The 22414-nt window shown below is 33.2% G+C and overlaps 2 protein-coding genes across 2 annotated transcripts in view; both read left to right on the top strand.

Annotated features, from left to right (window-relative positions):
- Nucleotides 1–18055, top strand: part of LOC141550417 (small integral membrane protein 10-like protein 3) — a 177845-nt gene extending 159790 nt beyond the window's left edge. Inside the window, exons 2-3 of the mRNA XM_074281057.1 lie at nucleotides 16305–16387; nucleotides 18022–18055. Coding sequence (XP_074137158.1) covers nucleotides 16305–16346 — 42 coding nt within the window. The 3' untranslated portion in view covers nucleotides 16347–16387; nucleotides 18022–18055. The remainder of the gene's footprint in view (nucleotides 1–16304; nucleotides 16388–18021) is intronic.
- The window catches only part of CYTH3 (cytohesin 3), a 135118-nt gene that overhangs the window by 81233 nt on the left and 31471 nt on the right, over nucleotides 1–22414 (top strand). Inside the window, exons 2-4 of the mRNA XM_074281061.1 lie at nucleotides 16305–16387; nucleotides 18022–18086; nucleotides 18648–18714. Coding sequence (XP_074137162.1) covers nucleotides 16305–16387; nucleotides 18022–18086; nucleotides 18648–18714 — 215 coding nt within the window. The remainder of the gene's footprint in view (nucleotides 1–16304; nucleotides 16388–18021; nucleotides 18087–18647; nucleotides 18715–22414) is intronic.

Raw genomic sequence — 22414 nt, forward strand, 5'->3', positions numbered from 1 at the left:
TGCTTTCTATTGAAGGACTATGCTTTTAAATTAGTGGGTGAAAAACCAACACACCCACCTGCCATTGTTATTGAGACAATGTTACTGGACATGACTGCTTATGTGCACCTGTGAAACTAGAATTGTTCTAGAATTGTGAAAAGTGCAATAGAGAATTGTGATAAGCTAGAATTGCTCTAGGATTGTGAAAAGTGCAATTGAGAATTGTGATAAGCTAGAATTGTTCTAGAATTGTGAAAAAGTGCAATTGAGAATTGTGATAAGCTAGAATTGCTCTAGGATTGTGAAAAGTGCAATAGAGAATTGTGATAAACTAGAATTGTTCTAGAATTGTGAAAAGTGCAATAGAGAATTGTGATAAGCTAGAATTGCTCTAGGATTGTAAAAAGTGCAACAGAAAATTGTAAGAAACTAGAATTGGTCTAGAACTGTGATAAATGTAACTAGAATTGTGACAACATACCTACTGATATTTGTTAACTAGAATTGTGATGTTTTACCTTGTTGACTTCCCACCTCAGTGTTGACATCCTACCTCATTGGCATCCAATCTCTTTGGCCTATTATCTCGAGTATGACTTTGATGAATGGGTTGAACATTTGGGCCACTGTTGAGCCTGGTTCTCATTGTCATACTTCTGTTTACTGATCTGCTGCTTTGTACCTCTTTGGGCATAACACTCTGTCATCTCATGGACCAAGTGAACTACAGCTGGTGCTAAAAGTTTAGCTTGGTGAGATGTGCGGTTCCCGCAAAACAAGAGAAAGGGAATTGTAAGGGCCCTTTAAATGGGCGGACACAGTGCATCGGGATTGAGGCCCAGAAATTTCTGTGGATATTAGGACTGCCCTTGGGCGGGATCCTGGCCATATTGAGATAGCTTCGTAATGGGTGACTCTCTCGCTGATTGGCTGTGTGTGTGACCTCACAGGCCCTATATAAGCCCACTGCAGGCAGCAACTGGCCTCTTTAATCTCCTGCTGTTCACCCTGGCTCCCCAGCTGGGTGGCCAAGCCATGATGGGTAGCCAAAAGAGGTAAGGGTTTTGGTAGTGAACACATGGGTCTTCTGACCAGGTGTTCACCAGGGAACCAACAAGTCAGGGCATCAGTTAGGGCATTATGTGAGTAGGTATAATAAAGGCTTTTAAGATTACATGTGGTTGTTCTTGAGTGCGCTACCGGTTACTAAGCTATAGATTCAAGAGATTGTGGCCAGAGACCTTAGAAGGCCTCAGAGGAGGCGAGCCGGGTAGAGCTCACACTGCAAAGGACAGTGGTCAAAGGTACTCTGGTGGGTCCAGGACAGACTAGTAATTGTAACTGCCAGGAGAGCACGTTACAGAGACCCTCATCATCAGAATGCTTAAAGAGGGCAATTTTCTAGTTCTTGGTGACAGGAACAAGCTACCAATAGACTTAATGTTAACAGATTAGACCCCTTCTCCAAGAATGAACAGTTCATTGCTAACTTGGCGGGAAAGCTGAGCAAACATGTTTGGAAATAGTGGAGCAGAAAAGGAGTGGGTGGCTTTTAGAGATTTGGTATATAGCACAGTCCTAGCCTAGATTACTTGTAAACATCAACATTGATGGAGGAAATTCAGAAGCTGCTAAGAGAAAAACAAGAATTCCACAATATTCACTAGTAGGATAACTTATCCATCTCTAAGAAGGCAGCATATAACTCCATCAAAAACAAGATACACTCCCAGCTAGCTCCACAGAAACAGCCAGTGGATACCTTGGGGCTATCTGAGTATGGCTGGAGCCTTCAACCCAACCACAGAAACTTTCACCTCTAGGATAGCATGCTGAATTGGGGTCTCCAGTCCAAGAAGCCTGAAGGAACCTCTGCTGATTAAGAACACCAGTCTCAGTTGTGGAGCTGTGATGAGGCCCTAGGCAAGAAGGAACCAGATGAGTGCAGTAGTGGAGCATAAATGTTGCTGGCTGCAGGCACTTGCAAGAGGGGAGAGCTTTTGGTTTGGAGTTCCAGGTCAGAGAGGAGAGCTGAAGTGAAGCCAAAGATACTCCCCAATTCCTTGGATTAGAGACATAACACTAATGTTTCTCATTTAAAAAAAAAAAAAAAAAGAACTGCCAAAGCTAAAAAGAACAGTCATAGAAACTCACTATGGGAATGGGGAAGACTGGAGTTCATCTTCAGAGGATAATAGTGAAGTAAGAAAAGCTTTTTCTATCCCAAAGAGTAACATTAAATGGCTCACTGCCCAGGGAGAATTTGTGGAAGATCTCAAGAAAGACTTTAAAAGTCAAATGAGAAAAATTGAGGAAAAACAAAAATAAAAACCATCTAAGAACAAGAAGAAGATTATGGAAAAAAGAAGCTAACCAACTAAAAAAGGAGATAGTTTTTTAAAATTCAAATTAAAATTTTATTTAGTTATTTATTTACTTACGTATTTATTTATTTAGTTTCATTTCTTTTATTTATTTATTTTTTACTAATTATGTGTATGTGTATGTGTTAGACAATCGGGGTTAAGCGACTTGCCCACTATCACACCTCTAGGAAGTATTTAGTGTTAAGAGTCTGAGATTGGATTTGCATTCAGGTCCTCCTTGCTGCTCTATCCACTGAACCATTTAACTGCCTTGTGATAGAAAATTTTAAAAAAGAAAATAATTCTTTAAAAATTAGAAATGGACAAGAGAAAGCCAGTGAAAATATTGAACAGAATGTAAAGCATTTTATAAGAAAAACCATAGATATGGAGAACAGAGCAAGAGAAAATATAAGGATAATTGGACTGAGAGCTGTGACCAAAAAAAGAACCTTGACACAATAATGCAAGAAATAATCCAGGAAAATTGTGGAGTGATAAATCATGAGGGGAAAATAGATATAGGAAAATACCACCAATCATTATGTCAAAGAGATCCTTTGTGGGAAACACAAGAATATTATTACCAAATTTTGAAAGCCCTAGATCAAAAAAATTTTTTGTTAGAAACAAGAAAAGAACAATTCAAATATGCTAGAGCTCATAGTTAGGATTGTACAGGACTTAGCAGCAGCCACAATAAAAGACCACGGGTTCTGGCATCATAAATACTGGCAATCAAAAGAACTAGGCCTTGTGGCCAAAAATAACATATTTAACAAACATCCATAATATTGAATTTACAGATATTCAGAATTTACAGAATTTACAGATATTCAGGACTTTGTTTCAACAAATTCAAACTTAATAGAACATTTAACTTATAAGAGCCAGTATCAAAGATTAATTTTCAAGGAATTTAACATGGATAAATTCTTTTCGTTTTTTACATGAAAATGTATGCTATATGTTTAAGATTGACATCAGTAATTGGGAGACTCAAAAGGATTGGGGCAGAATTGAGTATGATCTGACTCTATAAAGCAGTTCTGTCTAGAAAAAGGTAAAAATAGTAATTATGTTTTACAAATCAGATACAGAGGAAGAGTAGACAGAGGTATTAGATGGGAGAAGAAGGCTCATAGTTTTGAAAACCTACTCATATTGGGAATGGGTTAAATAGGCAACACTACATATATACTGTGAAGGTTATAACACCCTCCAAAATCTACAAAGAAATAGGGAAGGAAGGAATGGGAGAAGGAGAAAATAACAAGTGGGAGAAGACAAGGGAGGGATCCATGGGTGGGGGGGGGAGGTTAAGTAATAGCAAGGCAAGTTAAAGAAAAGGAGAGGTATACAAAAACACTTCAACAAGGATTAGGAGTTGAATTTTTTATTAGACAAAGTCAGACTTAAAGATTTAATGAAACAAGAAATCTACATTATATGTCAGCCATACTAATATGGTTTTAGATGGATGTTTACTTACGGGTAAATGCATGTATACATGTGTATATGTGTCTGAGTATATGTAGGTATGTATGATGTAGCTCTATGTGTATATAGATATATGTATATGTGTGTAGATCTGTGGGTGAGTGTAAGTGTATATGTGTGTATTGTGTATATGTCTATATAAATATATTTGTGTTTAACTGTAGCCTGCTTTGGGGAAGTGGGAGGAGATGAAAGAGCAAAAAAAGAATAAAGTTTAATAAGTGTACAGCAAAGATCAAAAGAACAACCTACAAGGAAACAAAGAAAAGATGGATACTCATGAATATAAATTCTTTATATTATGTGTGCTTTTTTGAAATGGAAATTTATTGTTATGTATTTTGAATCCTCCCTGATGGTCTGCTGGATACATGACAATGTTCTGTTTTGTTTTGTTTTGTTTATTTTCCTTTTCTATCTTCCTTTTTTCCATTCTGTTTTTTTTTTTTTCTTATTTTGTATTTGGTGCAATTAAAAAAAAAAAAAAAACCCTAAAAAACCCCCCAGCAAAGAGCAAGCAAAGTTTAGAGATATGCAGGATTCTTCACTCAATATGAAAGCTGATGAAATTCAGATTTTATACTGCTAGTAACAATCTAAAGCACTTTTCAATGCCCTGAAGGCTATTTATGGGCTAAAGAATTGTGGCATATCTTAACTAAGTGCTGATGGAACCACATTGATTATATCATGATAAGAATGTGATCCTGCTGAGATGGGCTGAACACTTATTATCAAGCAATCAGTGCTAAGCCATTGACCATATACTTCAGATTGAAAATCACTTCCTCTGCAGCTGAATTTCCAACTGAAGAAAAGGGTTTAAATGCCATTAGATTCCCCTTATTATATGGCAAGAAGAGTTATCCCTCAGGAGTTTAGGAATGCTTCCATTGTCCATTTCTATAAAGAAAAGGGAGTTAAGTTGTCCTATGATAATCAATAGGCAGGATCTGGGGCAGGGAGGTTCTCTCTTTTAGTCATTGCTGAAAAAATTCTGGCCAGAGAAAGCAAGTGTCCCAATAAGCCAGCCACCAAACAGTGGTAGATCCCAAGCCCAATGTTGAGAAGCCCACAGATGCCAACACTACATGCCTCAGCATAGCCAGGGACTGGGCTGACTCCAGCTTTGAGAATTGCCTCATACCTCAGCATTGACCTGGGCAGACAGGCCTCCTCTAGTGGCCAGACCTCCATGTGCTTCAGTAGCAAAAAGGGAGATGTCAAACCTATAGGTGCCTAAGCAGACAGCTGCCAGTGGGGTAGACTGGCATGTGCTTCAGTGTAGCCCCAGAGAAACCCAGAAACACCCCCCACTAGCCTCAGCACACCCCAGACACCAAATTTGGGACCCCCAACTCAGCATCAGGTAATCTACCAGATTCCTGTGGCCTCTGGAAGTGCCACCCAACCCCCTCCCCCAATATACCCTCACAGTTTAGGACCCAATATAAGGGATCCCCCATAGGCCTCAGAGCAACATCAATGTAACACCAGGTAAACAGCCAGAACGTGCAGCCCCAAACACAAGATGCCTAACACAGTGCCCCTTTCCATCCTGGGGTCAGAGATCAAATTTAAAAGAGAGGGAAAAGGCTAAAAAATTTGAGCCAAACCTAACAACAACAATAAAAATCTATCATAGAAAATTATTATGGATACAGGGAAGATCAAGATACAAAGAAGAGGATAACAATTTCAAAACATCTATGAGCAAAACTCTGAAGAAAAATGGGAAGTAGTCTCAAGCCCAAGAACTCATGGAAAAGGTCAAAAAGGAGCTTAAAAATCATATAAGAGAGGAAGAAGAAAAACTGGGGAAAGAATATAAATAATGCAAGAGAATTATGAAAAAAAAAGTCAAGTTTGGAAAAAGAAAACTTGTTTTTTGTTTTTTTCTAATTGTGTTTATTTTTTGAGGGGGGTTTCTTTTTTTAATTTAAGCTTTTTATTTACAAAGCATATGCATGGGTAATTTTTCAACATTGACTGTTGCAAAGCCATGTATTCCAAATTATCCCTTCTTTTCCCTGACCCTCTCTCCTAGATGGCAGATAGTTCAATATATGTTAAATATGTTAAAATATATATTAAATCCAATATATGTATACATGTTTATACAATTATTTTGCTGCATAAGAAAAATTGGATCAAGAAGGTAAAATAAAACTGGGAAAGAAAACAAATACAAGCCAAAAACAACAGAAACAGTGAGAATTCTATGTTGAGATCCACACTCAGTTCCCACACTCCTCTCTTTGGGTGTAGATGGCTCTCTTCATCACAGAATAATTGGAATTGGTTTGAATCATCTCATTGTTGGAGAGAGCCATGTCCATCAGAATTGATCATCATATAGTCTTCTTGTTGCCATATATGAAAACAATTTCTTAAAAAAAAATAGAATTGGCCAAATGGAAAACAAGATACAAAAATCCACTGAAGAAAACAATTCCTTATAAAGTACAAATAGCTATATAAAAAAGCAAGTACAAAAATTAACTTAAGGAAATCAACTCCTTAAAAGTTAGAACTGGACAAGTGGAAGATAATGACTTCATGAGGCATTAAGAAGAATCATTCAAACTTTTTAAAATGGAAGAAAATTTAAAATCCTTCATGGGAAAAAACAACTGACTTGAAGAGATTCAGGAGATACAATATCAAAATCATTGTGCTACCTGAAAGCCACGATAAAAAAAAAAAGAGGACCTAGACAGTATCTTTCAGGAAATTATCAAGAAAAACTGTCCTGATAACCTTGAATCAGAAGGCAAAATAGGCATTAAAAGAATTCACTGATCAAATCAGGAAAGAGATCCCAAAAAAACTCCCAAGGAATATTTTAGCCAAATTTCAGAACTATTAGCTCAAGGAAAATTACTGCAAGTGGCCAAAAAGAAACAATTCTAATATCTGGGAAGCACAATCAAAATTACAGAGGACTTATTAGCAGCTGTAATATTAAAAGAGTCAAGATCATGGAATATAATACTATGGAAGACAAAGGAGCTAAGACTGTAACCAAGAATCACTTACGTAGTGAAATAAGCAAAATACATTGAGAAAATGGTAATTTTACAAAATAGAAGGATTTCAAGCTTTCTTAAGGAGAAGAACATAATTAAATCAAAATTTTGATCTTCAATATCAAGATCTAAGAGAAGCATTAAACAGATAAAAAAAGGGAAAAGCAAATTTAAGGGATTCAATAGAGGTAAACTCCCTACATGGGATGATGATACTTATAGTTCTTGAAAATTGTATCACTAATAGTTTAGCTAGAAGGATTATACATAAAAAGTTGGTATAGGTAGAAGGTGAATTTGAAGGAATGACATAAATAATTAAGAGATGAGAAAGAGGACTAAGGAACTACAGAAGGAAGGGAGAGGTGAAATGGGGTAAATTATTTTGTATGAAGAACAAAAGATTTATTACTATGTAAAGGAAGATGAGAGAGTTGGACAGTGGGTATTGCTTGAACTTTACTTTCATCAGTATTGGCCCAAAAAGGAAATATGCACAATCAGTTGACTATAGAAATCTGAATTATCTGAAAGGGAAGTAGAAAGAGATGAGAGTAAGTAAAAGAGAGGAACTGACAGAAGGGCAGATTGGGGGAGGTGGGAGGCAACTGGTGGGGAGGGAAAGAATAAAAGAGAGAGAGGACAAATAAAAGAAAAAACAGGATAGAAGGAAATACACCATAACCATAATTATGAGTGTTAATGGTATGAACTCTCCCATAAAATGGAAGTAGATAGCAGAGTGGATCAAAAATCAGACTCTCATGAAAGTAAAGGTAAAGGCCTGGAGCAAAATTTATTATGCTTTAGCTGAAGTTTAAAAAAAAAAAAAAGCAGGAGGTAGCAGTCCTGAATTCAAATTTAAAGTAAAATTCATCCTAATTAAGACAGTAGGGAGAAAGCTATAGCTTGCTAAAAGGTACCATAAAAAATGAAGCATGTATTTATATCAAGTAGTATAGCATCCACATTTTTAAAGGACACGTTTATTGAGTTACAAGAATTATGAAAAACAGATAATTTTGATTATATTAAAATAAAAGGCTTTTATACAAACAAAGACAATGTAACAAAGTTTAGAAAGAAAGCAGAAATCTGGGAAACATTCTTTATAGCAAGTATCTCTGATAAAGGCTTCATTTCTCAAATACGTAGAGAACAGAATCAAATTTATAAGAAGATAAGACATTACCCAATTGGTAAGTGGCCAAAAGATATGAACAGACAATTTTCAGATGAAGAAATGAAAGTTATCTAAGGGGCATATAAAGAAATGCTCTAAGTCATTTTTGACTTGAGAAATGCAAATTAAAACAACTCTGAAGATTTCCCTCAGACATATTAAATTGTCTAATATGACAAAAAAGAAAATGATAAATGTCACAAAGGATGTGGGAAAATTCCAGTCATTCTGGAAAATAATTTGAAATTATGTCTAAAGGACAGCCAAACTGTGCATATCCTTTGATTCAGCAGTACCACTTCTAGGTCTATATGCCAAAAAAGATCATAAAAATGGCTAAAGGACCTACATGTGTAAAAATATTTATAGGAACCCTTTTTGTGGTGGCAAAATTTTGAAAATTGAGGGGATTCCATTTATTTGAGAAATGGAAGAACAAGCTTTGGTATATGAGTGGAATGGAATATTGTTATGTAATAAGAAATGATGTACAGGCAGATTTCAGAAAAATCTAGAAAGACTTGCCTGAACTGATGGTGTATTGTGAAGTGAGCAGAACCAGGAAAATATTGTACATAATATCAGCAATACTGTATGATGATCAACTCTGAATGACTTAGCTCTTTTCAGCAACACACTGATCTAAGCTAAGTACAAAGGACTGAAAGGGAGATGCTATCCCCATCCAGATAAAATACTGATGGACTCTTATTGCAGATCAAAGGATTTTGTTTTCACTTAATTTTTTCCCTGGTTTTTTCCCCCTTTTGATAGATTTCTTCTTTCACTACTGTTAATTAATACGAAAAAAGTTTTACTGATAGCATCTAACCTACATCAAATTGCCTACCATTTTCAGAAGAAGGGAGGAAAGGAAGGGAAGGAGAAAAATCTGAATCAAAAATCTTGTAAAAATGAATGCTAAAAATTGTCATAACATGTAATTGGGAAAAATATTGTTAAAAAAAAGAAAAGAAAAGAAAACCAGAAGGGGTTCATGACAGCAGTCTTTGCATAATGTAGAAAACAATCTGGTCAGGGACAAGCTGATTTTATTTTTGTGGCAAGTGTTTTGTAATTTTGCTCATATAATTCCTGAACTTCCTTTGGTAGATGGATTCCCAAATATTTTATGCTATGGACAGTTACTTTGAATGGAATTTCTCTTTGTATCTCTTGCTATTGGATTTTGTTGGTGATGTATAAAAATGCTGAGGATTTGTGTGGGTTTATTTTGTATCCTGCAACTTTACTAAAGTTATGAATTATTTCTAATAGCTTTTTGGTAGAATCTCTGGGGTTCTCTAAATATACCATCATATCATCTGCAAAGAGTGATAATTTGGTTTCCTTATTACCTACTCGAATTCCTTTAATCTCTTTCTCGACTCTTATTGCCAAGGATAGCGTTTCTAATACAATATTGAATAATGATGGTGATAGTGGGCAACCTTGCTTCACTCCTGGTCTTGTTGGGAAAAGTTCCAGTTTTTCCCCCTATTACATATGATGCTTACTGACGGTTTTAACTATATGCTCCTGACTATTTTAAGGAAAAGTCCATTTATTCCTATCCTCTTAAGTGTTTTTATTAGGAATGGATGTTGATATTTAATATGTATGGGAATGCCTGCCATCTAGGGGAGGGGGTGGAGGGAAGGAGGGGAAAAATTCGGAACAGAAGGGAGTACAAGGGATAATGTTGTAAAAAATTACCTATGCATATGTACTGTCAAAAATGTTATAATTATAAAATTAATAATAAAAAAAAAACAAAAAAAAGGAATGGATGTTGGGTTTTATCAAATACAAGTTGCTTACTTCACATGGCAATAAAGAATTATGTTTTGCATGGTCTCATTTGTTTAATAGATATTATTTCTTGTCTTCTCAAGGGTGAAGAAAGGGGTGAAGGGAATGGGGGAATATAAAAATGAGAATAAAAATGAATTTTTTAAAAAAACAAGCTTCTAATTTACAAAAAACATCCAAATTATCTAAAAATGGAAATATGAAGAAAGATGCTATCTGCTATCCAGAAAAATAAGTAATAAATAGAAATATGTATGGAGTAATTTTGCATATATATATATGTATGTGTGTGTGTTTGTGTGTATTAGGGTCTAATAGTTATCTCTAGGGTAGAGAGGGAAGAAAAATAAAGAAATTTGCATGATAACTTTTTGTATATTTGAAAGGAACAGTAAGTTGTCCATAGGAAATTTGCAGTTTTATGTACAATCAGTACAGTAAAGTACTATTACAGAAATTCTTGTTTTATTTCACAAATTAAAAACTTTTTTTTAAAGCAAAAAAAAAACAAAAACAAAAACAAAAAAAATTTGATTGCAGAAGTTAAAAGTTTGTTGTCCCTGCCACAGATGTTAAGGAAAAGTATTTTTCTGATTTTTAATTGGCAGATTGTTTTTGTATGTTTAGCTAGTAGATTTAAAGAATAGAATGACAGGGGGAGAAATTGAAAGTACATAAGAGTGAGGGAATGATTGATGGAGCAGTGTTAAGGGATGAAAGCATTTTGGGGGAGTATTTATATTTATATGTATATATTTATATACATATATACATATATTTATATTTTTTCCAGTGATGTGTGAAACAATTATTTACATTTCTTTTTAAAATTTTGAGTTGCAGATTTTCTTCTTTTCTTCCTTAGGCACATGTGAAGTTATGCAAATGTTATCTACAAAAATCATGTTGCAAAAGAAAACATAGTTCTCCCTCCTGCCCCTCCTTCCAAACTGTACAGTTTGGAAATGGCTAAAAGGCAGAAATCTTGATCTGGACAAGATAAAGTGAAAGTCTATCTCTCTGAACCTAGGGTGTCTTCAGGAGAGGATTTCAAATTTCTGGTGGGAAGGAGATGAGGCAATAATTGGAGAGTAGATGGCATGATTTGGTGGTGACTGAGAAGTGATACATAATATTGGAATATGATACAATGGAATATAAATGCAGAAAAAAAGAAGAAAACCAATTGAGCTAAGAGAAACAGTCACTAAGATAAAATAATTAGAGTGGACTGGAGAAGTGAAGAGACGTAGCTCATATGATCCACTTCAGGTATCACAATTTTTTTTTTTTTTTGCATTTTAATAAGCTTATGTATTTTCTTTTTTCTTTTGAATTTTAATAGCTTTTTATTTTACCAAATACATGCTGATAGTTTTCAGCATTTACCTTTGTAAAACCTTGTCTTCCAAATTTTTCTCCCTCCTTCCTCCCTCTCCCCTCTCCAAGACAGCAGACAATCCAATATAGGTTAAACATATGCAGTTCTTCTAAATATATTTCCATGTTCATCATACTACACAAGAAAAATCAGATCAAAAGGTGAAAGGAAGAAAAAATATGAAAAAATAAAAGCAAGCAAACAAAAACAACAGAAAAATAAGGTGAAAGTCCTATGTTTTGATTCAGATTCAATCTTTATAGTTCTCTCTCTAGATGTAGATGGTTTTTTCTATCATAAGTCTACATCCAGTCTGGATGCAGTTGTGTACAGTGTTCTCTTGGTTCTACTCACTTCATTTAGCATCAGTTCATATAAGTCTTTCCAGGTTTTTCTGAAATCAGCCTGTTTATCATTTCTTTTCTTTCTTTCTTTTTTTAATCTTTTTATTATCAAAACATATACACGGATAATTTGACGACATTGACCCTTGCATTGCCTTGTGTTTCAGATTTTCTCCTCCTTCCCCCCATCCCTCCCTTAGATGGCATTCAATCTAATATATGATAAACATGTTGAAATATATCCAGTTAAATCCGGTACATATAAACATATTTACACAATTCTCTTGCTGCACACACACACACACACACACACACACACACACACACACACACACACATCAGATTAAAAAAAAAAAAGAAAGTAAATGAGTAAGAAAACAAAATGCAAATCAACAACAACAAAAAGAATGAGAATGTTATGTTATGATCTACACTCAGTTCCCACAATCCTCTCTTTAGGTGTAGATGGCTCTCTTCATCATAAGATCATTGGCCTGAGTCATCTCATTTTTGGAAAAAGTCATGTTCATCATCGTATAATATTGCTGTTGCCGTGTACAATGATCTCCTGGTTCTGCTCATTTCTTAGCATCTTCCTTTAAGATCTCTTTGGGATAAAGAACTAGTAGAGACACTGCTGAATCAAAGGGTATTGATAGCCTTTTGGGTATCGTTCCAAATTGCTCTCCAGAAAGGATGTATCATTTCACAACTCTACCAATGTTGCATTAGTGCCCCAGTTTCCCCACATCCTCTCCAACATTCATCATTATCTTTTCCTGTCATTTTGGCCAATATGCATTTCTCTAATCAATCATGATTTAAAACATTTTTTTAATATGACCAGAAATGTCTTTAATTTCATCATCTGAAATTTTTATGTTCATATTCTTTGGCCATATAATTTAAAGTCTTAAAAAGAATTACCTGGTAGTATAAAAATTATTTTAAGAGTTTTGCTCAGAGTTACAGAGTAAACACATCAGAAGCTAGGTCTTTCTGACTTGAGCCCCTACTATCATCTGCAACAAGAAACTATTTCTAATGATCATAGTATTTATTAATATTATCATCAAGCAAATCCTATTAAGACTGTTTTTAAAGTTTCAACTTCAGCATTTTTTTTATTAAAGCTTTTTATTTACAAAACATATGCATGGATAATTTTTAACACTGATCCTTGCAAAAAACCTTGTGTTTCAGATTTTTTCCTTCTTCCCCTATCCTCTCCCCTAGATGATAGGTAATTCAATACATGTTAAATATGTTAAAATATATGTTTAATCCAAAATATGTATACATATTTATTCAGTTATCTTGTTGCACAAGAAAAATCGAATCAAGAAGGAAAAAAAACTGAGAAAGAAAACAAAATGCAAGCAAACACAACAGAAAGAGTGAGAATGCTATGTTGTGAACTATACTCAATACCCACTGTTCTCTTGCTGGATGTAGATGGTTCTCTTCATCACAAGATTATTGGTCCATCAGAATTGATCACTATAAGGGCAGCTAGGTGGCACAGTGGATATAGAGCACTAGCCTTTAAGTCAGGAGGACCTGAGTTCAAATATGGCCTCAGACACTTTACACTCCCTAACTCTGGGCAAGTCACTTAAATCCAATTGTCTCAGCCTCCCCTCCCCCCCAAAAAATTTTATCATCGTGATCATTATGTAATCTTGTTATTAATGGCTTATATTCTTGTAAAAGTGAGTCCACTTTTCTATATATTTTAGAAATGAGGCCTTTATTCCCAGATTTCTGCTTCCTTTCTGATGTTGGCTGCATTGGTTTTATTTGTACAAAACCTTTTTATTTTAATGTTATCAAAATTATCCATTTTGTAATTTCATAATGTATTTTAGTTCTTCTTTGGCCATAAATCCCTTCCTTCTCCACAAATCTGAGAGATAGACTATCCTTTGTTCTACTAATTTGCTTACATTATCATTCTTTATGTCTAAATCTTGAACCTATTTCGGCCTTATCTTGGTCTAGGATGATGGTCAGTGCCTAGTTTCTGCCATACCGTTTTCCACTTTCCTTCAAAATATTTGTCAAATAGTGAGTTTTTATCCCAGAAGCTGGAGTCTTTGGGTTTATCAAATACTAGATTATTATAGTCATTGACTATTGTATCTTGTGAACTTAGCCTATTCCATTGATCCATTACTCTATTTCTTAGCCAATACCATATGGTTTTGATGACCATTGCTTTATAATATAGTTTTAGGTCTGATACAGTTAAGTCACTTTCCTTTGTATTTTTTTCATTAATTCCCTTGAAATTCTTGACCGTTGACTTTGTTGAAGTTTGTTATTATTTTTTCTAACTCTATAAGTAGTTTCTTGGCAGTTTAATTGGCATGGCACTGAATAAGTAGATTAATTTAGGTAGAATTGTCATTTTTATTGTATCAGCTCAGTCTACCCATGCGCACTTGATAGTCTTCCAATTTTTTGGATCTAATTTTATTTGTGTGAAAAGTGTTTTTTAATTATGTTTATATAGTTCTTGGCTTTGTTTTGGTGGGGGATATTTTATACTGTCTATGTGGGATTTCTCTTTCTGTCTCTTGCTTTTTGACTTTGTTGGTAACAGAAATGCTGACGATTTATGTGGATTTATTTTAATATCCTGCAATTTTGCTAAAGTTGTTAATTGTTTTTAGTAGTTTTTTAGTTGATTCTCTAAATATACCACCATATCATCTGCAAAGAATAATAAATTGGTTTTCTCATTACCCACTCTAATTCCTTTAATCTTTTTTTCTTCTTTTATTACCAAAGCTAACATTTCTAATAAAATATTGAACAGGAATGGTGATAGTGGGCAACCATGTTTCATCTCTGATCTTATTGGGAATGCTTCTATTTTATCCCCACTACATATAATACTTGCTGATGGTTTTAGATAGATGCTACTAATTTTAAGGAAAACAACATTTATTCCTATACTTTTTAGGGTTTTTAATAGGAATGGGTAGTGTATTTTGTCAAATGATTTTTCTCCATCAATTGAGATAATCTATTAATTATCTATTAGTCTGTTAGTTTCATTATTGATATAGTCAATTATGCTGGTAGTTTTCCTGAGGTTGAACCAACTCTGCGTTCCCGATATAAATTCTACTTGGTCATAGTATATTGTCCTGGAGATAAGTTGCTGTAATTTCTTTGTTAATATTTTATTTAAGATTTTTTTTCAATATTTATTAGGGAAATTGGTCTATAATTTTCTTTCTCTGTTTTGGCCCTTCCTGGTTTAGGTATCAGCACGCACTTTATCTATGTCATAAAAGGAATTTGGTAGGATTCCTTCTTCCCCTATTTTTCCAAATAGTTTGCATATTATTGGAATTAATTGTTCTTTAAATGTTTGGTAGAATTCCCTTGTAAAATCCATCTGACCCTGAAGATTTTTTCTTTTCTTTTCTTTTTTTTTTTTTTTTTTTTATTCATTTTTCCAAATTATCCCCTCCCTCCCTCTACTCCCTCCCCCTCCATGGCAGGTAATCCCATACATTTTACATGTGTTACAATATAACCTAGATACAATATATGTGTGTAAATACCATTTTCTTGTTGCACATTAATTATTAGCTTCTGAAGGTATAAGTAACCTGGGTAGATAGACAGTAGTGCTAACAATTTACATTCGCTTCCCAGTGTTCCTTCTCTGGGTATAGTTATTTCTGTCCATCATTGATCAACTGGAAGTGAGTTGGATCTTCTTTATGTTGAAGATTTCCATGAAGATTTTTTCTTAAGGAGTTAATTTCTTTTTCTAAAATGGGACTTTTTAAGCAATTTATTTCCTCATCTGTAATTCTAGGTAATCTGTATTTTTGTAGGTATTCATCCATTTCATTTAGATTATCAGATTTTTTGGCATACAGAGTCCTTAATTACTTCCAAACCGTGCCATCTACTCTCTTTAGTGGTGGGTAGTGGAGGTGGCTCATCTCAAATCTTAGATGGCTGGTAGACTCCTTCTGTTTGTGCTCACAAGGCAGATCTGGGATTAGTGGATATCTGTTTAATGTAAAAACAAAACAAAGCCTTAGTGATTAGGACTGTTTAAAAATAGTATGAACTGCCTTGGGAATTGGTGGTTTTTCCTTGAGATCTTCAAACAAAAGAGATTTGGGTATAATTTAGAGTAATTCTTGTTTGAGTGCCTTTTAGATTCCATAATTTCTGAATTCTTCTTCTGAATTCTGTGGCAAGTTTGCTGACAAATTTTAAGGTTTTTTTTAGAAATAAAAAAGTAGATGAGAAATTATGAGTAAATGTTTTCAAAATGTTGGCACATCCACAATGGTTTTCCAATATTTTCCTTATATTTGCTTTCTTTAGTACTATTTTCAGTTCTTTTTATTCAGCCTAACTGAAAGCAGCAATGCCTTTTTTGAGGAAAAGACAGGCAGGCGGCATCAGTGTGCTAGATGAGTCAAGCCATAGCTACCTTTGGGCTAAGAGTTTGTGTTTAGTTTTGTTCTTTTAAATCATTAACTGTTTCATAAGTGATTTTCTGATCTGAATATTTCCAAAAGTCTATTTGACGTGACAAATGGGGGGAAAAATCTTAGTTGTCCTTGCAAGTCTCCCACTCACACAAGATAATGTGATCACTCGTTTGTGAAAAGCTTTCAAATCAAGGGATTAAAATTTCTAATTTACTTTTTACGAAATTTTTTTTAGTGCCTGATGATCTCTCAATGGAGGAGAGAGAAGAACTTTTAAACATTCGTCGCAGAAAAAAAGAGCTTATCGATGATATAGAGGTAAGAAATCTTTAAATTTCCAATTGTAAAATCTAGTAATCTTCAGTGATATGTGAATACAAAATGTTTACCCATATGTAAGTATGCAAAAAGACAATGGAAGTATGTTTAAATAGGTTGCAAAACTATAGAGCCAAAATCAAATTCAGCTATATTGCAAGGAAGCCACTGATAGAGTTGCCAATAAATTAATACCTGTATGAGTCTGTGTAAAGTGTTAAGGAATCTAATATATAAAAATTTTCTTATGAATGTCACATATATTGAATTGAAGGTAACACAAGTCTGGCCAGGACAGAGTAATTAAAATGGAATCAGGTTTTTAGGAGAACAATTTATATAGTTACAACTATTTTTGTAAAGACAGACAACTTGAAAAAATTAAGAATATGTAAAGACTTAATAACATGTAAAGACTTAAGCAAAGTAATGACCAACTATGATTCCATGATTTCAACCATGACTGATGAGGAGGTATGACATTGAGGTGACAGATGAACTCAGGTTTGCAGAATGAAACAGATATTTTTGGAAATGGACAGTGTAGAAATTTATTTTTCTTGACTGCTTATTTCTTAACAAGGTTTTTTTTCCCTTTTTTTTTTTTTTAAAGGGATGTGATGGAGAAAAAAAATTAATTGGATATTGATTATTGAAAGTTTTGTCATTGTAGGTATTTAGAAAAGGCAATAGTCTCTAAGATGAATACTTTGAAATGGTCACTCCTTGAGGATGGGAAGACCCTAAAATCATGCAAAACATTACTGTTAAATAATCTGGTAATCTATGATAAAATAAATAGGACATGTCTTTTTTTTTTTTTTAACTACCTTAGAAAACAATAGAAAGAACTAGGTTGGTTGATATAAACTGTGTCGCAGGGAGCAAATAAGGAAATTCTAGAACTTGATGGTGGATCTTTGGTAAGTGTGCCAGGAAAGAATATCCTTCAAGAAATTGAATGGGCAGGATCCAAAAATTTACAGAGTCAGGATATAAAAATTTTAAGAACAACTTTGAATGAAAGAATTGAGTGTAAATCTGTGACTTATACAGACGATACTATGATTTTTCCCATGACCATGGGAAGATATAGAACTAGAGGTGAATATAAAAGATTAATATGTAAACTTGTGCAAACCAAAAGTAACTAACAAGACTATACAGATAATTATACAATTAAATGTAAAGGAGAACACAGTTGCAAATAAAAGAAAAGGGCAGAACAGACTATTTTAGAATTGAAAAGGATCTTAGAAATATGGAAAATATATTTAAGTAGCATCTTAAGAATTTTAATTCCTTTCTTTTGATGAGCTCATCTTTTTATACCTATCTTCTCCATGAGCTTAATTCAATGTATTTTTCTCTAAGTAGGACTTTTTTTTTTTTTTGATATATATTAATGCCATCACTAGTGAACTACTCTGAATGATATCCTAGTTTTAGAGATTTTATTTGGGTTGCAGTGACTCTTACTGTGAAGTTTTTTTTTTTTTATATTGGAATTATTCTATTGCATTTGTTATTCTATTAAAAATTTCAAAAAAATGTGTATCTAGAGTATTGAAATTATTCTGAGTCTGTGAGGGTTGATTTTTCCTTCCTATTAATTTTTTTCCTATTTTTGGCAGAGGCTAAAATTTGAAATTACAGAAGTGATGACAGAGATCGATAACCTAACTTGTGTAGAGGAGAGGTAAGCTACTTGTATGCACACCTGAAAATTTATTCAGTCCCTACATTTTTCAACTTAATAGATGGAAAACTCATTTGCAGTTTATTTTTGTTAATCTCTTCTTCTCTCAATACCACTCTTTCAAAGTGCTGTCTGGAATATTCAAGAAATTCTTTCACTGGATTGTTTCTTATACTGTAGTTTTCTTTTTTCTAAAATTTACTATTCACTTTCATTTGTTCAGAGTTAGGCATTTTAAGATCAACTAACTTTGGTGAAAGTGTGTCCTATTATAAAAAATATGAGGCTTTGGTTTCTTTGTCTTTAATGATCATCATAAGAAAATAAATCTGAAATTGTCAATCATTAAGAGCAATCCAAAATAGCCAAACTTTCTATTTACAAAGGACTGAGTGAGATATGCTTTTCTTTAGGGCAGACACTATTTTCTAAAAATAGTTGTTAAAACATCCTATGAGAATATTTTATAATAATAATGAATATGCAAAAAAATCCTCTAAAATTACTTTGCTGTATGAAAACACCTGGTAACAATTTTTAAAAATTATTTCAAATAAATAGCAAAACTACCCAGAGGAATAAGCAAATAGCTATGGGAAGAAAGAAATTCAACATGGATCCTAAAAAGGTAAGAGCATCATTTCAGATTCTTTGGAATATACAATTTTTTCTTTCTTTTTTAAGAAAAAAAGTTGTCCTTTGACCAAGAATGAGTGGCTAATTATTATCTTTAAAAATTTTAAGAATTTATATAGGATTGGAATAAAGGATGTAGGTGATATGAAAATTAAATGGAAAATCATATCAAAAATGTTTCAAGACATTAATAATAAAAGACAAATTAAAGTCGCTCTGAGTTGAAAAGAACTCTGGTTTCATAGGAACTTGGCTTAAATCCCAACCATGCCACATTTTCTTTGTGACCTTTGGCAGGTCACTTAATTTGGGGGGCTTTAATCTTTTTATATCTTAAATAAAGTATTTGGACCAGGATCTCTGCTAGTTCTAATTCTATATGACCTCTCAAATTGACAAAGATGATAAAAGATATGATTTGAGTTGGACAAGCTATTAAAAGACAGGTATCAATTTATAATGTTGGTAGAAGTATAAATTGGTCTGCCTGTTCTGGGAAATAATTTAGAATTATGTGAGAAAAGTTGATTTACTCATATTTCTTGATCCAAATATCCCACCCTAGGCACAGATTCCATTGACCTCCTGGTCACTGAGAGAAAGAAAGTTTCCAAAATATTTATGGCAATATATATTGTGGTATTTTAGAAAATGAAAAGAAAGTAGGTGACCATTGATTGAAGAATACAAGTTGGATACATTTTAGTTTATAAATTTAAAAGGAAATGTTTATATAAGTAGAAAAGACTAATGAGGAATTCAGATAGGGAATACTGGTAGGTAGAAAATTAAGTAACAACCAGAACTATGTATACCACTGCAAAAATATAATTGAAAGTAACATTAAAATACTTCAAATTCTGTCAATTAGCAAACACAGTAAACAATCTTTATTTAGGAGAATCACTGATTGTCTTGATAGTGGCTGGCTGTTGGCTACAATTTGTGAAATATTGAGCAGATCCTATTACTTATTTTATTTTGATTAATTGTTTTTCTTTGTTATACAAGAAGTACTCTTTTGGCAGAGACCTTTGGATTGCTGAAATAAAAAGATTCCAGGTGATGGGTTCAAGGCATGAAATCAGCTTATGCTTAAGGTCAACTGAATGATGACACACTTTATGCATTTATACCATGTCTTCTTCCCATTTTGACCAGACATAGAAACAATAGACTAGGTAAATTTTCTTCCTACCAGAGTCAAAATCTCATAAAATGTTTTCATTAAAAAGATATCTCTTTTGCCATTCCCATCCCAAACATCACTATTTTTAAAAAAACAGAAACAAAGATCCAGGAGGAAAAAATGTAAATGATAAGAATATGTGAGTTCAGTCTTTTCTCCATTGTACCAGAATTTCACTGGTCTTACTTCAACATAACCTTCTTTTTGTCAAGGCTACTGTTTGGATGCTATAATTGTCACAGAAATTCAATAGCACAGTGATATGTCTGTTAAGTGATCTAATTTGTCTGCTTTTATAAAGTCAGGATTTTCTTATGACCTTTACTTTTGATGCTGAGAAGAAAACTAAGAATGCTCAAATGGCGCCAATCCATAGATATTTTAGTTATCTTTATGCTATTATGTCTTTTCAGATTGTACAGATATTTATAAAGATGTTAATTTTACATTACAAGCCTTTTTCCTTTTAACCTATCTGAATGAATCAATTTCATTGTATTCTATTTTGATATTAATCTGTGATTCTTATTGCATACATTAAATTGTCATAGCCCAAAGGCTTTTATATATTTAAAAAAGAACATGATGCACTTATATTAAATTCATAACACAAATGCTTTCTTCTTTGTAATCTTTACTTCCAGTACTCTAATTTGTTCATGATTATTTGTAACCAGTTTTACATTATAGTATCTATTTCTTTTGATTTTTGACTCTACTTCTTGTTTTTTGTTTTAAACCTCTTAAGAATATTGGGTTCTAGGTGATAGTGACTAAATTTTTAACCATTATTATGGTCAGTAGTGAGGAGATTTCCTACCTATTAGCATCTTTCTAGTAACAGCAACTGTCTGGTTTAAAAGGGAATAGTATAACTTGGAATCAGCATTACTCACGTTTTAAAACTTTGTATTAAGTCTCTACAAGAATCATCCTAAGGGCTTTAACAGGCAATTGTAGCTAAATGAACATTATTCTTTTTGAACAGTATCTCCAAGCTTAGAGCTGCCCCTCATTTTTACCCCTTCAAAGAAGCACTATTAAAATGTCACCTGTTTTATGTGGCTTTATAAATGTAAATTAGGTAATTGAACAGTATGATACAGAAAAGAAACTGATAGTTTTTTTTAACTTTTATCAGAATAATGTTCATAATAGTTTCTGTAAGAATAATCTTCAAAATATTTTCTTTTTAAAAAATGAATTCATTTTTAATATTTCTTTTAAATTTTGAGTTACAAATTTTCTCCCTCTCTTTTGCTTTTCACCCACTATTGAAAAGGCAAGAAAATTGTTATCAGTTAATTATGGAAATCATGCAAAACATTTTCATATTAGCCATTTGGCAAAAAAGAAGAGCAAGAAAAATAAAGAATGTAAAAAATTATACTTCCGTTTGTGCTCATAGTTCATCAGTTTTCTCCCTAGAGGTGGATAGGATTTTTTTCTCATGAATTTTTTGGATCATTGTATTAATCCGAGCAGTTAAGTCTTTCTCAATTGATCTTTTATATCACTTTGCAGTGAATGTGTATAATGATCTATTTCTGCTCACTTCATTTTGCATTGGTTCATATAGGTTTCCCATCTCCCTCATCATTTTTTATAGCACAATTGTAGTTGATCACAGTCTTACGCCATATCTTCAGCCATTCCTCAGTTGATGAGCAGTTCCTCACTGTCTAGTTCTTTGGCACCACAAAAAGAACTGCAGTTTTTTTTCCTTTTACCATTCCTTTATTCTCTTTGGGTATAGACTTAGTAGTGATTTTGCTAAGTCAAATGGACGCATAATTTTCTAGCACTTTGGACATAGTTTCTAATTAGATCCAGTAGTTGGATCAACCCATGGCACCATTGTACTCATTCTCTCCAGTATTTGTCATTTCTGTTAGGGGTGAGGTAGTGCCTCAGAGTTGTTTTAATTTTCATTTCTCTAATCATTAGTGATTTAAAGCATTTTTTCATATGACCATAGATAGGCTTAATTTCTTCTTCTGAAAATTGTCCATATTCTTTCATAATCCATCACTTGTGAATGGCACTTATTTTTATAAATTTGACTCAGTTCCCTATATATTTGAAAAATGTGGTCTTTAACAGAGAAACTTGCTGTAGAATTTTAAAAAATATTATTTCATTGTTTTTGGTACCTTTTAGCAAAATGTAGTTTCCCTTATTATCTTTTAATTAGGTCTTTTTTTGCTTTTGTTTTGTCTGAGATCATGACTGCTATCCCTACTCTTTCCTTCTCCTTATTTTAACTCTGTATATATCTTTCTGTTTTAGATGTCTCTTAAATTGTAACATATTGTTAGATTCTATTTTTATTCTGTGTCTGTTTCCATTTTGTAAGTAATCTCATCTCATTCACATTCATATTTACTGTATATTTTCTCTTTCCCATTTTCTTCCTTTATCCTTCTCTCTATCTACTTCTTAGAATTCTGTTTTGCTTCTGACTTTAATCTGAAATACAGGTTGGTTCATTATTAGGAAAACT

This window comes from Sminthopsis crassicaudata, chromosome 1 (genome assembly GCF_048593235.1).
Source record: "Sminthopsis crassicaudata isolate SCR6 chromosome 1, ASM4859323v1, whole genome shotgun sequence".
NCBI lineage: Eukaryota > Metazoa > Chordata > Mammalia > Dasyuromorphia > Dasyuridae > Sminthopsis > Sminthopsis crassicaudata.